Source organism: Maylandia zebra, linkage group LG20 (assembly GCF_041146795.1).
Source record: "Maylandia zebra isolate NMK-2024a linkage group LG20, Mzebra_GT3a, whole genome shotgun sequence".
Classification (NCBI taxonomy): domain Eukaryota; kingdom Metazoa; phylum Chordata; class Actinopteri; order Cichliformes; family Cichlidae; genus Maylandia; species Maylandia zebra.
In genome coordinates this window covers 30,927,145-30,941,915 of record NC_135186.1, presented here as the reverse complement: position 1 = coordinate 30,941,915, position 14,771 = coordinate 30,927,145, and the positions used below count along the sequence as shown (strand labels likewise).

Below are 14,771 nucleotides of genomic sequence, written 5' to 3'. Positions count from 1 at the left end.
TGAAGCCTTTGTTTGTCTATTTTTTTTTCTAATGTTGTATTTCATTTTTACTTTACAGCGAGTGCTTTGTCTATAAATCAGGGAGTTTGCAACCAGGGATGTAAGTGTGTTTAGGTCCATTGGAAACAAATGTGGTGAACTTGGCATTTTGATTTAGTAATTACCATTTCAGTGTGGTGGAACCTACAATTATGTGTTTCACGGTGTTGTGAATTCGTTATCTTTGTAATTTTGCGGGCTTTTTTCATTTTTGAACAAAACATCAGGTTTAGATAAGACATCACCGAGAAGGCGTGCCTATAGTACCAACCAGATATCAGACTACAACCCAGCAAAGAAGGTCTACACTCCCAGTGACTCCAGCTCTGTGGTGGTGAAGAATCCACTGAGGAGAGCCAAAGTCCAGGAGCTGATAGGCCAGATGAGCCCTGAATATGATGCACAGTGGAGGAATGACTACCAGGTGAGCTTTAACAGTAGCAGCTTCCTTTTTAGTTTGCGTTTTAACTGATTTAACGGCTGAAACATGAGCACAAAAATAAACCACTATCAGCTGTACAGGCAGGAGACTTTGATGATGATGGAGTTGTCATGATGTCATTGTATAGAAATTGATATTTATATTCAGACCCTGCTGACAATTAAACCGAGTCTTGTCTGGACTGAAGTATAATCAAGGACGCACTAATGCGCTCTCTTCAGTAATGAAGGGCAAAATTTATGAATTGCAATTAAGTCCGACTATTACTCGGGGAGCGTGTCAGTATAACTAAGCAGAATTCACTGGACTGTAAAGAAATTATCTTCTCTTGTGAATCCAGTTGAGGATTCAATATATTCTTGCTTGATTAACTGAGTAAATATAGCACATTTCAATTTTCTGCACAAATTAAAAGACTAATATAAAAGATTTGGAACACTCGGGCTTTTTACACTAATCAAAAACTCAATGCTGCGATGGCCATTCTTCCTTTGTTACGCTGACATTTTCTAAACTAGAAAATTGTCAGTTGCCCTGTTGCAATACAACGCATGGTTTGCAGAGTCCTTATGTAATTATTCACTTGAAAGCCCCCTGAAACCTGAGCCTGAGTGAGCACACAGAAATGACCAGAATTACAATTAGTAGGCGAGGTTGCAAACCTTATTAGACCTGTGATAGGACCAGGGTCTTTCGAATTAAAACTCCTTCTATTGTTTTCAGCCGCAGCTGGCAAGTCTGGGTACCACATCTACCAGGGGGCGTTCTGCCAGCTGTCACAAGCCGCTCCTTCAACAGGAGCTCTTTCTGCAGCAGGAAGCCGACTCTGAGCATCATTTTCATCCCCAGCCACAGGACGATCCTCCGCCCAGCGGCGGCAACGTGACGCCTGTGTCTCGCAATGCTGCCAGGGAAGATGGATCCAGATCTTCCACAGACAGCCCATCTCTTGGGAGCATTGGAGACACAGGTGAGAGGGAAAGTAGAATTGTTTTGCATTAGTAGAAATCTCTAAAAGAAAGTAAACATTTTGAAGCTGGCCTGATTTTTATAGTGTAGCAGCTAATGGGTTGAATGCGGAGTGCATCGTTTTAGAGGGGCTTAATTACAAATGCACTGTAGCAGTAAATTAACAGAGTTAGAGAGCTAGAGGAGAACATAACCTCCATCTGTACAAATATATGACTTACAGTGAGAAATTGGCTAGGGCAGAACGGTGGTTAGCACTGTTGCTCCACTGCAAGAAGGTCCTGGGTTTGAATCTAGAGCTGGAGTTAGATAAATATTGGCTAAACTGGCTGTAGATGTGAATGTGAGTATGTATGGTTGTCTTTTTCTGTGTTGACCATGTTAAAAAAACATATTTATTTTTTAAAACATGTTTAAAAGGGGATGTTCATATTCAGAGGGAACCCGTGCCACCTTAAAATGATGGACCTGTCCATAGTTTACTTGGACTGTGGTACACATGTAGGGCCAGCACAGAGCTCCAGTGCTGCATCAACAACAGTTTAAGCCATAAAAAACACAAAACAAACAAAGGACAAATCTATAAAATGTCTTTATTAAGTAATTAACAAATATGTAAGAGGTCAGTGTGTCACCGCTTCCCCAATAAAGCCACCAAATGCTGAAATGCATGAGACCTATGTTCTGTAAGAGCCTGGGTTGGCACCAGAGCTGGATGGGCGATCGACTTTGATAGAGGCACATTTGATTCAGCTCACTTTGCTGTTTCATTAAAAAAGAGAAACGTGAACACAATTTAAAAAGATGCTTAAGAAGCATAGTATAAAAACAAGAGACGTTTTATGATGAGACAGAAGTAGATTAATGAACTCATCACATACGAGGACACTGACTGTGAGCACAGAATATACTCAGAATATTAAGATTTCTTTTGCAATTTTCAGGTCAAATCATGCTGTAAAGCCAGCTGCACAAGCTGATGAATAACCTCTTTTTAGTTCCAAAGAGACACATGAGGGCTACTTCCCAAACTCTTGACTTACATAGGCCCATCCACTCCAAAAAACTCCAGTGTTCTTGTTAGTTAGTGACCACAATTGGAGCACATGTACTAAGCTGCTATTACCCAAACAATTGACTTGAGCTTGAGCTGCAATACCTAATTAGACATGAGAGTGTTTTAACTTTTTCATTATCAAAACTGTACTTGTAGTTGCAAAAGTATGTCAGTAGAATTCAACCGAATTCAAAAAGTGACCTTTTTTGGATAGGCTTGGATCCCAAAAGTCCATAATGTTGATGTTGGCAAGAGTGCATTTAAAAAGCTTGTGTGTGCACATGAAAGAGAGAGGGATAAACATATATGAAATGTGCTACAAAAGCTGAGATGCTGAGATGTGACATGTTTGCAGCTTGGATTGTTAAGGGCAGTGTCAACACAGGCCAGCAGGGAGTCAGGAGAATAGCATGCTCAAGCATGGCATGAGGTAAACATGATCGTAAATCAAAGCTCTGACACTCAATTCACGGGAAGAGCAGGAAATGTTTTTCAATGTCTGGGGACAAAGCACAAAATTATCTAGGAGATGAATGATAAACAGAAGAGGTAGAGTTTTAGAAAACAGTTATTAAAGTAGAAAATCAAGCAGACAGAAGAGCTTTGGAAACAGGAAATAAATTAATTCAGCACAAATTCAGTTCCATACGAGCAGCAGCAGGTAATAAGCTTAAGAGAAATAAGAGGTCCTCACACGGTGGGATTGATAAATCCACATCAAATCTTGCTCCTGCGATGTTTCAGATGGTTATGGACACCAGTTGTGCCAAGCAGAAACCCCACAGGATACCCACGCTGCACATCTGGATGCTGCCAACCAGCACAAAGGTGACTGCAAGGCTGTGGTGTCTGGACTGCTGTGCGGAAAACCAATGAAGTGGGAGGTTGTGTTTGATATCGAGCCCTTTCTGAATGGCCGTGAACGTGAGGAAAAGGTTCACGAGGAGCTGTGGAACGAGACCTTCCACCACCTGGCCGGCCGCTCCATCATCAACGACTTTGAGCACATGGCCGATAAGGAGTGTGAGATTGAACACGGTGAGCTCTATGGGGATTCCAGTGTTTAGAAGGAGACGGGGGTAAATTTTAAGATTAAAAGACTTTGCAGCAGTAGGCCTCCTGCTAATTCAGATTTGATATTTGGCTGTCTGTCGTCTGGTTTTGGCATTTTAGATATAAAACTTTTCACGAATAGTTTGACATTTTGTCTTTCTCACTTTCTCACCAAAAGCTTTTAGAGAGGACTAACATCACTGTCGTGTCTATCCATTAGATACAGTGTTAGGTGGTATGAGGTCCTTTAGAGATCCTGTTATGGGATTTTTTTCCCTTTGCATGGAGCCAAGTGAGCTGTTTCTTCCTCTTTCCAAAGCAGTGTAAATTTTCTGATTTACTTCCTTACCCGAAAGTAAATAAGTATATGTCATTTATAATTTACTAATGTTTGGAATGATTTTATTTGATGTTATATAGTATTATATATAATGCTCATTGTGTTTCACAGGGTCTGGCAGGAAGTACCAGTTATACGGTATTCACACCAGCAAAGCCTGCAATATACTGAGCAAATACACAGCGTTTGTTCCCATTGACCTGGACACAAATGAGTATTTGCAGACATGTATTGAATACTTAAACCCTGGTAAGTAACACAAATTAGGTGTGACAAGGTTCCCTTAAAAAATGTTCAATCAGCTGCTTATTTTTTTAGAAGACTGCTGCTGTGCCTGACACAGCAATCTAAAGTGTGATATTTTTAGAAATGCCTTTTCTTTTCTTTTGCAGAGCATTTAGAAGAAAATATCAATGTCATTCTAACATCTCGCTGTCAAATATGAAGCATGAGATGAAAAAAAGGAAACTTCCTATGGCATTTATAGTCATTTTTTCTAAAACATCAGTCTGAAAGAGTATCTAGCCTTGATATGGGTATTTCAGGCACAGCTCATTGACATAGCCGCATTAACATCACACACTGGTTTCAGTATCCACATTTTGAGGATTAAGCATTAGTATTTTGGCTACTATCATATTTCTTTTGGAGCCAGACGCCTGTACAATCCACAGAGACCAAAAACATTTTGTGTACCAAGCTGTAAATGCTGTAAATATACTCAGAATAACAGTTTAACATGTAAGTCTTGGAGCCAGCTTTAAGTGACACCTGAGGTACTTTAGTTTTTAGCACGTCTATGGTGGCTTCATTTTTTTCAGCTCCTGTGGTTGCCCCTTGTTTGAACCTTTCGCTTGTGAAAAGCAGTCAGTCAGAAGAAACCTGTCTTAAAGGAATCTTTGCCTTTTAAAGGAAGACGTGCTAACACGACATGTTTCAGACAGTCAGTGACCTGGAGAGCTGCAGTAAAGCTCACTATTGGGTTAACTGGGATTAACTTGAAGTGTGAATTATGCAAAGCTGCTCCAGGAGAGTCCAGAGCTGGAATTCAGCATGATAGGCTACCAAGAGCCCAGAAGCGATTTGGCAAATAGAGATCATTAACTATAAATTAAAGTAAGTGGCATGTAGCAGAAACAGACAAACAAACAAGACAAACTTGTGATTTAAAGTGGGTGGATACAAAATAACCAGGTAGCCTCAACCAGTCAAGCCTCTACCAATGGGAGTAACAGATATCTTTAGTAAACATAGGATGGCATGTAAAAGGGGCTGCTTGCACAACCAGAGTGACGGAAAAGAGAGTGAGTAAATTTGTGGCAAAAGATTTTGTGGGCAGCAATCTACTAAAATAATTCAAATAATAAAAACAATCACTACTTCCTCCAGTTGAACATGGTAAATTTTACTCTTATTAAACAAAACCACCATGAGTGAGTGGGGCAATGTACACCATATTATTTTAAACTTCTTACCTAATTATATATACTTTTTTTCTTAAAATATCTGCATGCATCTATTATACTGATACTGGTTCCTTTCCTTTTCCTGTAAAATGCACTAATGTAATTTATAATTTACTATTTTCATTCATGTTTATGCAGAAAGGGATCATTTATACTCTATAAATACAGGATAGAAACCCCCAAGAATTCTGCAACAATGGATTTTGTTAGCCATGACTGACTGCAAGACATCGCAATGTAATAATTCAAAGTTGAAAATTACAGTAAAATCAAAGCCTATAATGTTGAAAAACATATTGTTGCCACACCACATTACCAGCATGTCCAAAAAACCTCCCCAAAATCTGTGAAGCAGGTTTAAAAAAATAATGGTAGAGAACATTTTCATGATTAAATTTCATGTCTAGAGTTTAAGTCCCTCTTCTGGTTACTTAAAGGTTAAAATGTGTCTATGCAGCTTAAATTATCCCATGTTTATAATAAAGTGCAGATTTCTTTCTGTCTGAATTACACATCAGATGCCCACAGCAGGCTTAAAAAATGTCTCACGATCAAAAATTTGTTTTCAGGTGATGGTCTGAAGAGGAACTCACACCCCAGCTCTCGCTCAGGGAGCAGAAAGAACAGAGGTTACTCCATCGGGCTTGGCCGCTCTCAGTCTGGCGGCATGTCGGAGGAAGTCGAAGATGTCCTGCTGCACAACAGTAGGCTGCATTTTTTATTCTTGGCTCACATTTCAGTCCTAGGGAAGGCACTTTCATTTCAATAGCCAGCTAGAGATAAAGTAGAAAGAAATGAGACATGAAGAGGTCTTTTATTCTGATGCAAGCATGGAGTATATGATCAAAGGAAGCAGTTACAGGAGCATTATTCAATGAGGAAAGAATAAGAATCATATTTATTAACTGAAATCTTGGTTTATTCAACAAGGGAAAGGTTTCAATCTTGCTTCACCAGCTCTGGGAGCTGTGAGATGTTGAGCTCGAAAAGCCGAGTGCTACTTTACATTAAAAATAATCCAGCTTCAGCAAAGGGTCACAACATTTTAAACTGATTTTTCAGTGGTGGCATAGCAACAGCGGGAGCTAAGACGAGCACGCCACTCGAACATCTGCTAGGCACTGCCGGTCAAAAAAAGAACGTGCACAGATACAGATGAGTTGCATCAGCATTATTAGACAGATACCACCCTTTTTCCACAAAAGAATGACCTCTTAGGTTTGGAATGATAAGAAATAAAACTGAGCACAGCTGACAGTTAAAATCTTTTTCATCATCGTCTCAGGTGGAGAAGACGGCGTCTCTCCGTGCAGCACCCCCTCCTCCGCCGGCTGGGAGAAGTGTAGCTTTGCGGAGGGTAAGTGTTACACATCAAACGGTCAGTGAGTTTGCTGTGCCCCCTCAATTTTCCCTCCACGAAGACCTTTGACATGCACTGTCTGGCACTTTGTTGTCGTTTTCTCTGCGGCGCGGCCGCACTGGTCCAAATGAGAAACATGAGATTATTGACATTTTTAGTCCCTGTGCTTGTCAGTGACGACAGAAGTCGACAGAATTTGGTGGCTTGTATTGACAAATGCCGTCTGGATCTTATTTGGAAAAAAATAAAGAAACAAACAAGAAGAGTTTCACCTGGAGAGGAGAGGCAGCTATGTCTTCTGCTGTCACTTATATATCAGTGGGTGTTTTTCAGGCATTTATTATTTCACACTTAGGAGGGAAAACTAAATAAGGTGAAAAAAATGCACTCCCTCACTTCTCTCTTTTCCCTTGGCTAACTCTGCCTCTCTTTGTGTCTTGCTGTCTCCAAGTCTCCCAGAGGAGTCCCTCTGTGACCTCCGACCAATCACAGAAATCGGTGGAAAGCCTTTTTTCTGCCAGGTGGGTGATTGGAGGCTTGCTGGCTGAATTAATGTGCTAAGGCTGTGCTACCACTACATTAGGAACTAAATGGGTATTACAATTCGACTACTTCACAGGGCAGAAAATATTCTTAACATCATCTTTATCCATTCATCAGCTGATTTTGGCTTTTAGCGTAAGATGTATTGAGGTTAATGTATCAGTTGAATGCAGGGTATCATTAGCTGTGACCCTGAACTGAGTTACAATTTCTTCTCCTCAACACAAAGAGTCCACAGCCATGCTTGCAGCTCTGCCAGGATGTGTTTAGAGCTGAGACACCTAGGTTATACAATGTGCTGATGCCTGCGCAGAGTGAAACACTGTTCAAATGAATGAAAGAAAGAGGCCAGATGGCATAACTGTAAAAAATATACAATATTTTCAGCTGGTCTCTAATGGAAAATCTCCATAGCACTGGATGAAAACTGACTGATTGAAATAGCTGAGTGAAGTCTGACTTTTGCTCACCTCATCACAAGTGGCCAATCATGTAAGTTAGAAATTTAAAAAAAAAAATGTGTTTGGCTGGAGGAGGAAAGATTTGGAGGTTTGCATAAGGGGGTTACTTCTGGGAGAGTATACCACTCTTGCAGCTAGAACATATGTGCTGAATGATGTGTAGAAAGTATTCTCTGAATCAACTCAAATTGTGACCTGATTTTGGTGTTAAATAACAGGTTAAAAGAGAAAGTTACTTAGATACAACCATACTTAATGGACAATGGAGATTTGTTAAAACGAGCAGTCAAGTTCAACATCTAAATATAACAGATTTAGCCATACGGGCAAATTTTTGTCTGCAGTTGCTTGCAGGTTAACATTATTCTTTACTAGTGAAGAAAAACCAAAAGTACAAAAGGATCTGTGCGCCGATAAGAGACAAAATCATGTAAATGTTGAGACATTTTGCAAAGAAAATAATTTGAGATTATGTATATAAGTCAGATAAAGCCACTGCTACATCACTCACAGAATCTAAGCTGAGCATGTTGGTCTTACCCATATTACTGTAGTTAGATCAAATGTTGAAGCTGATGGGTGAACATGATATACTGCATTCTCAAATGAAATAACTCTGAAATCATAAGGTAGCCGTGCCCTAAGGCATACCCTGCATTTTTGTCTCTTTTTTGACCTCACATGGGTACAGTGGGTTATATGTGTTTTTATAAAATACAATATAAATGTTATACAGTTTGTTACATAAATATTTGGAAATTTTGGGTAATCTTGCATCTCTACGTCCCCACAGTGGAAATTCAATGAAGAAGTGCTTGAACTTTAAGCTTATTTCAAGGGTTTAACAAAAGTATTGCATGAACGATTTATAAATTACAGTCACATAGACTCAAAAGTAACTGGACAAACTAATATAATTTTAAATATAAGAATTGTTTGTAATACTTGAATGAAAATAATTTGCAATCAGTAGACTGCATAATGTCTAAGACCATGAAAATGGGTCTCTTTGCCTTTGGTTTTGTATTTAATAACTAATAGTTTAATAAGAGATGGTGTCTTTGAGTGCAAACAGGTGGATATACAATTTCTCTGCTTAGAGAAGCTCCTTGATTGCTTTTGCAGTAGGTTTTGGGTCACTTTCCACTTGCACTGCGAAGCGCTGTCTGATCACTTATACAGCATTAGGCTAAATTGGAACAAGGTATATTGCTGTGCTATTTTTTCCAAGTATTAAAACCTTAAATGATGTTAGTTTGCCTAATTATTTTTGAGCCTTTATGCATCAAAAATGTAATTTGTAAATAGTGGTTTACAAAACCTTTGTAAAACCCAAAGGTGAGAGTGTGCAGCGTTTGATTTCAAATCCACAATGATGGAGTACAGAGAGAAAATTAGAAATTACAGAAACACTTTCACCAAGACTTTAAACTAGTGATTGAGACCATAAACTCACGAGGACAGTGTTTACAGAGCTCATAAAAAAGTGAGCCGTGTTGTTATTTTCTCATAGATTTCTATACAGTTGTACTACTTCAGGAGTTGCCCCCTAATGGTCATATAAAGGAATGCAGATATAAGGCAATTCTTCACTGATTTGACTTTTTATACCTTGAGGGTAGTTCCCCTTAAAATGTATGTGGTCTGTGCAGTTTCATATCAATCCAATAAACAGTCATTGGAGATATTTCTGCATAGACGAAGACATTTTCCATCCCTAGAAATGGAGATGCCCAGAGGCTAAAAAAACCTCATTACCTGTAAAAAAATAATTTCCCATTTTTTATTGGGTTATAAAACATGTAAACTTTTACATAAAAGAAAAGAAAGAAGTTGTTGCCATTCTTTTCCTTCACAATCAGTGGATTACACCTAATGGTGGTTTGTGTTTCACATACTTTACACTGTAATTTACTTCTGCACCCCCCTCTCCTCTTTAAGGCTGGCCCTCAGCAGGACTCGTCTGCTAACTCGAGCTGCCAAAGGATTCATGTGTCGATCTCACAGCAAGTCTGGTGATTCAATTGGAGAGAGCGACAACGAGAACAAAGACTACATTCCTCTGGTGGGCTGCAGATCTTTACATGTGAATGTTTTTTTAACGTACACTAACTCGAGCTGACAGAGACTGTGAATCTGTCAGAGGCTGTTTAGACAGAGTGAACAATGAGTTCGCTCGTTTATGCTGCTTTGAAGAGCCCTGAGGCGTAAGGTGCACAGCATGTAAGTATGCTGTATTGTAGATTTAAATGTAGCGTGTCTGTAGTCTGACATTATATACACTCAGAATAAAAGAGACTTAAATGAAATTTCTTTCTGTGTTGCAAAAGAAATGGGTATGATTGATGGATTAATAGGGTGCTTATAATATGAGCATTTAATATTATAAGACCATGACCCTCGTTTCCACTAACCAAGACCTTAAAGGGAGCTCTAATTGTTCAGCACATGGCACATTGTCCGTATATTGTTTGGCACTTCCCAGATTCAGTGGAATAAAGTATGTGTCAGAAATGAATAGCTGTAGAATAAAAGATATGTAGAATAGCTGACCATGAAATGATTTCCTCTTCTTGTAACAGCGAGGAATCCTTGGTCAGAGCATCTCACAACAAGCTGTTGATTGGAGCAGAAAAAACCCCACATTGCAGAAGAACATCATGAATATGAATCAGCTGTGGACTTGCTCCCTTAGTCCTTATTTTCTATTGATACGCATAAAGACAAACACACAGTCTGCCAACTGAAACTGATTTTAGATGCTCTCCAAATACATGCTGCCCTCTGCTTCACTGCTGAAGGATTAAAGACTGCAGTAACTAAACAAATTAAATAATTTTCTGTACAGGTGTTGTTGCAGTTGGCTTGTGGTGCATTTCCCCTGGACGCAGCTCTGTGCGATGCCATTAATGTGCCCATGGACAAGCTAAAGTGGACGTCCCCCTTCACCAGTCACCGCACCAGCCTGGGCCACTTGTCTCACTCCAGCAGCCGCCGCGCTGAGAGTGCTGATGACGGATGCAGATCACCGTTTGAGCAAGAAACATATCAGCAGCCTGCAGATCACACCGCAGGCATTCACAGCCTGTCTCATCTGTCCAGGAGCACCTGGACGGATGCTGGTCCCTCCTCGTTAGCCAGCCCATCTGCCGCTGCCAATCCCCCGCTCTCCACACTCTCCCGGGTGGATAGTGCACAGAGCTCTGGGTCAGGGGGCTTGGAAACACCATCGCCTGTAGAAAGCATGGTGTGGGCTACAGCGGTGGCCCTTGCCTGGCTGGAGCATAGCTCTGCCAACTATTTTATAGAATGGGAACTGGTAGCCGCCAAGGCCAGCATGTGGCTGAGTGAGCAGGACATCCCAGAGGGCCGAGATTTAGCATCAGTGAAGGCTGCTGCCAATCAGCTCTTCATCATCCTCAGACACTGGGATGAAAACCTGCAACTGAACATGCTCTGTTACAACCCTAACAGCGTCTGAGGCCTGTCAGTCCAAGACTGCAAGTACTCAAACCCTAACGATACTATGCTAACTGAGGCCATGCTATTCTCTGATCAGCAGTTTGTCCTCTGGAGTCTGATTTTGCGTTGCAGTTGTGAACAATGTGTGTTTTCTTTTGTTTGTGTGCTGTTCCTCCAAACATATCACAGGCTCTTCAGAGGAACTACAGTGTGTGCAAGCTGTTACCTCGCTGGTGCCATATGCTGTATCTGGATCACTATTAGCAATGGAACTATCCGAGTTATGCCACTGATTTGAGTTTGAAAGAGAAGAATGCCAGTGTTAAATTTGTAGCATGCCATCAACCATCATCATCTGAGAAAAGCTATTACTGTCATCACATTGATGTAACAAGGAGAATGCTGCAAAACTATGGTAAGATCAACTGTTCCACTAATTAGTACACGCCATTTTTACAACAGTACAACCTTTTCTGAATTGTTTGGATTGTGCTGAGGGGAAACAAATGTTGAAAATAATAATCTGGTTACTTGCCCTCAGTACTGGCACTCTTTTCTAATGCTCGGTGCCATTACATTGTTAGTACTATTTGCCATTTTTGCAGTTTAATTGTAGCAGAGAAAGAAAAATATGCAAAAAGCTAGAGAAAATATGACATAGGTTAACAATTTGTTTGAAAAAAAAATATGTGGTATATGTGGGGAAATGTGTGTATCTCTCTAGCATGTGATTTACTGTCTATATTTCATACAGTTTTTATTTTCCCGTACCTGATTATAACTGTTTTAGAGTATAAGATTTATTATTTCTTTTACTTAAAAACAAAAACACAGATGTGGAGCTGGATGCACCAGCGGTTTGCAGGTTCAGAATTATCCTCATAAGCTGAAGGTTTGCTAAGTAATAAGGAAATTTACACTAATTTAACTCTAATTCACACAGAGATCTTCCCTGTAATTTACCAGGTTTAACTGCTGTAAGCTGACATAAGCATTGTTATTAATCTGCTAGAATAAAAAAGTGATTACGCTTTAAGAGGTTTTTCTAAATGAAGCTTCTCAAAAAATAGCACGAAACCTACAGAAATAATTAGGCTTTTAGCACTAAGGACCACACTTGACTTAAAATATATCAAAAGCATTATATAGACAAAAGCATTGGGCCATGCCTCTTAAACTTTGAATTCAGGTGCCTTTTAAAATGGCTCATTCTAAAGAACCCACTGAATTCAAGCATGGTACTGTAACAGGATGTCATATCTGCAATAAGTCAGTTTGTGAAATTTCTTCCCTTCTTGCTGATTCCGAATCAGCTGTAAGTGGTATTATTGCAAAGTGGATGTGATTAAGAGCCACAGCAGCTCATACAAAGTGGCAGACCATGTAAAGATGCAGAGTGGGATGGCTGAGTGCTGAAGTGCATAGTGCATAAAGTGGCAAACACGGTGCTGACTTAATACCTGTAGAGATCCAAACCTCCACTGACATCAGCACAAACCCTGTGTGCTGAGAGCTTCAAGGCATGGATTCAATGACCAAGGAGCTCCTGTAGGAGGGGATTTGTATTTCTGCATTAATAAATCAGTGCTGTACATGCATCATAACTGCGAGCTGTTCTGTAAACCTACGCTGTAACCTTTGCCATAACCTGACATGCTGCTCCCTGGAAATGTAACTACACGCCCCGTTGATGTAGCCCTCCCCTGTTGTAATTGGTCCGTTCAGGGAATCCTCCCCTGAGTTTCTGGTGACCTTGCTGTGGTTTTTGAATGAATCAATGGAGGCATGTGCATACAACGTTGGGCTCTACAAGGATTCACTGCAAAAGTCTAAATCAGTCTAAATCAGCCGTAATGTGTAGTTGGCCCAGTTATTTTGTCCATGTTGTGTTTTTATGCACTACATAAAGATGTAGGAAATACAATAGTAATTGCTAGTAGTATGGTATAACAGGCAATAAAGGAAGCTAAAAGTTATTCTGTGATACTGGCTGGAGCACACCTGTCTGTAAACATAGCCGTCATCTTTATCTCAGTGTTATAGCTCTTAATTTTCATTATTGGGTCTTGCACAGTTGCAAACTGAAAAACTCGGACCATAAAAAGAGAGACAGACAGATAGAAACAGCCAAATTACTAGAAATTAGTTGCACATCCTGCTGACATCATAATCACATAATCACATATCTATATATATGCACAATTAAATTCAATACTTTTCTTTCCCCAGAAAGAGCTTTACTTTATAAGTTATGTTATTTGAATACAGATTTTTTATTTCAAAGAACAACTCACATTTGAAAACACTGTTTTAATATGAAATCACTCCCAAAACTATAATACAAATTCTGGAGAGATCCCACTGTGGACTACAGGTGGATGCTGGGGTGTTGTAGAGTTGAAACCAGTAGACATCAATGCAGGGTTAGATGGTAAGTTCTGCATCTTAAATGGGCTGCCAATTTGGGAGTATGTGTTTGGTATATGATGGGAGAGCGAGGCATGTTATGTGTGCACGATGCAATCCTTAATGAGTTTTCAGGATTTAGTTGACTTAAATATTTTTTTATTGGAAACTATTTATTTGCACATTATAAAGCAAAATCAAAAACGGTTAAACCCACTTGTAATGATCTATAATTTAATTATCACTTATGTTGGACCTTGGATTTGCAAACAGCTGGTGCTGCCTACTCCCCAATAATATGTACAGTGACCAAAAGTCCTGCTCCTGAAATCAAAGATGAATGGCCCCTGCTAATTATCACTGTCAAAGCTTCTTTACCTCAAGTGCCTAAACAAGGTTTAAATCAGCTGAAAATGTAAAACCTGTTCATTGCAGTAACAATTGGTTCATTTAAAAATATATACACAGTCGATACCCTTCTTTCTGCCTTTTTTATTCTTCCTTTTCAGTCCATTTGAGCATGTTTCAGTATTAATTTTCTATTTTTTCCCCCTCGTTGCAGTGTTGCTTTACTCAGGTATTCCTTTTTCCACTCAGGCTGAGTTGCATACGTCCGTCTGCATGAGCACAGGTGTTTATGTTATGGTGTTTGATGATTCAATTGCCACATTGGAGGCAGTAGTGCAGTATTTCCCTCTCTGAACTGAGAAATACAATGTAGATGTCATATAGTAATATTTTTGTCCTGTAATTGCAGTATTTAGTGCAGCTGTAATTGAAATAAGTATTTTTTATGTACCGAGTCAGGTGTATGGTGCAGTATCTTTCAACTTGCTGTTCGTGCCTTTATAAATGATTGTTAACTGTTTGAGGCTGCTGAAAGCTTTTGCTGTGTCTTTATAATTGTGAATGCTCTGACCAGCTCTGAAGGTGCATGTAATAAAGTAAGTCTACAACCAAAGAGCTGGGGCTCAAGTCATTATTGTTCCTCTGCTACCATGAAGGCAGACCTCATGGACTAATACTGTGACCCTTGTCTTTTTAAGGATCTCCTGCTATGCTGATAATTCCAGGTTTACCCATCGGTTTGTCTCACTAATCTTCCTCCAAAATGAAGGAAGCACAAATGTCAATTACCAGTGGAGATGTCCATTTTGCATATACTTTATGGTG

The 14,771-nt window shown here is 39.7% G+C and overlaps 1 protein-coding gene across 1 annotated transcript in view; it reads left to right on the top strand.

Moving 5' to 3' along the window:
• The window catches only part of vwa5b1 (von Willebrand factor A domain containing 5B1), a 33,865-nt gene extending 19,314 nt beyond the window's left edge, over positions 1-14,551 (top strand). Inside the window, exons 14-22 of the mRNA XM_004560366.2 lie at positions 267-463; positions 1,205-1,451; positions 3,252-3,545; positions 4,012-4,149; positions 5,936-6,070; positions 6,652-6,723; positions 7,178-7,247; positions 9,672-9,795; positions 10,579-14,551. Coding sequence (XP_004560423.2) covers positions 267-463; positions 1,205-1,451; positions 3,252-3,545; positions 4,012-4,149; positions 5,936-6,070; positions 6,652-6,723; positions 7,178-7,247; positions 9,672-9,795; positions 10,579-11,211 — 1,910 coding nt within the window. The 3' untranslated portion in view covers positions 11,212-14,551. The remainder of the gene's footprint in view (positions 1-266; positions 464-1,204; positions 1,452-3,251; positions 3,546-4,011; positions 4,150-5,935; positions 6,071-6,651; positions 6,724-7,177; positions 7,248-9,671; positions 9,796-10,578) is intronic.
• Positions 14,552-14,771: the final 220 nt, after the last annotated feature.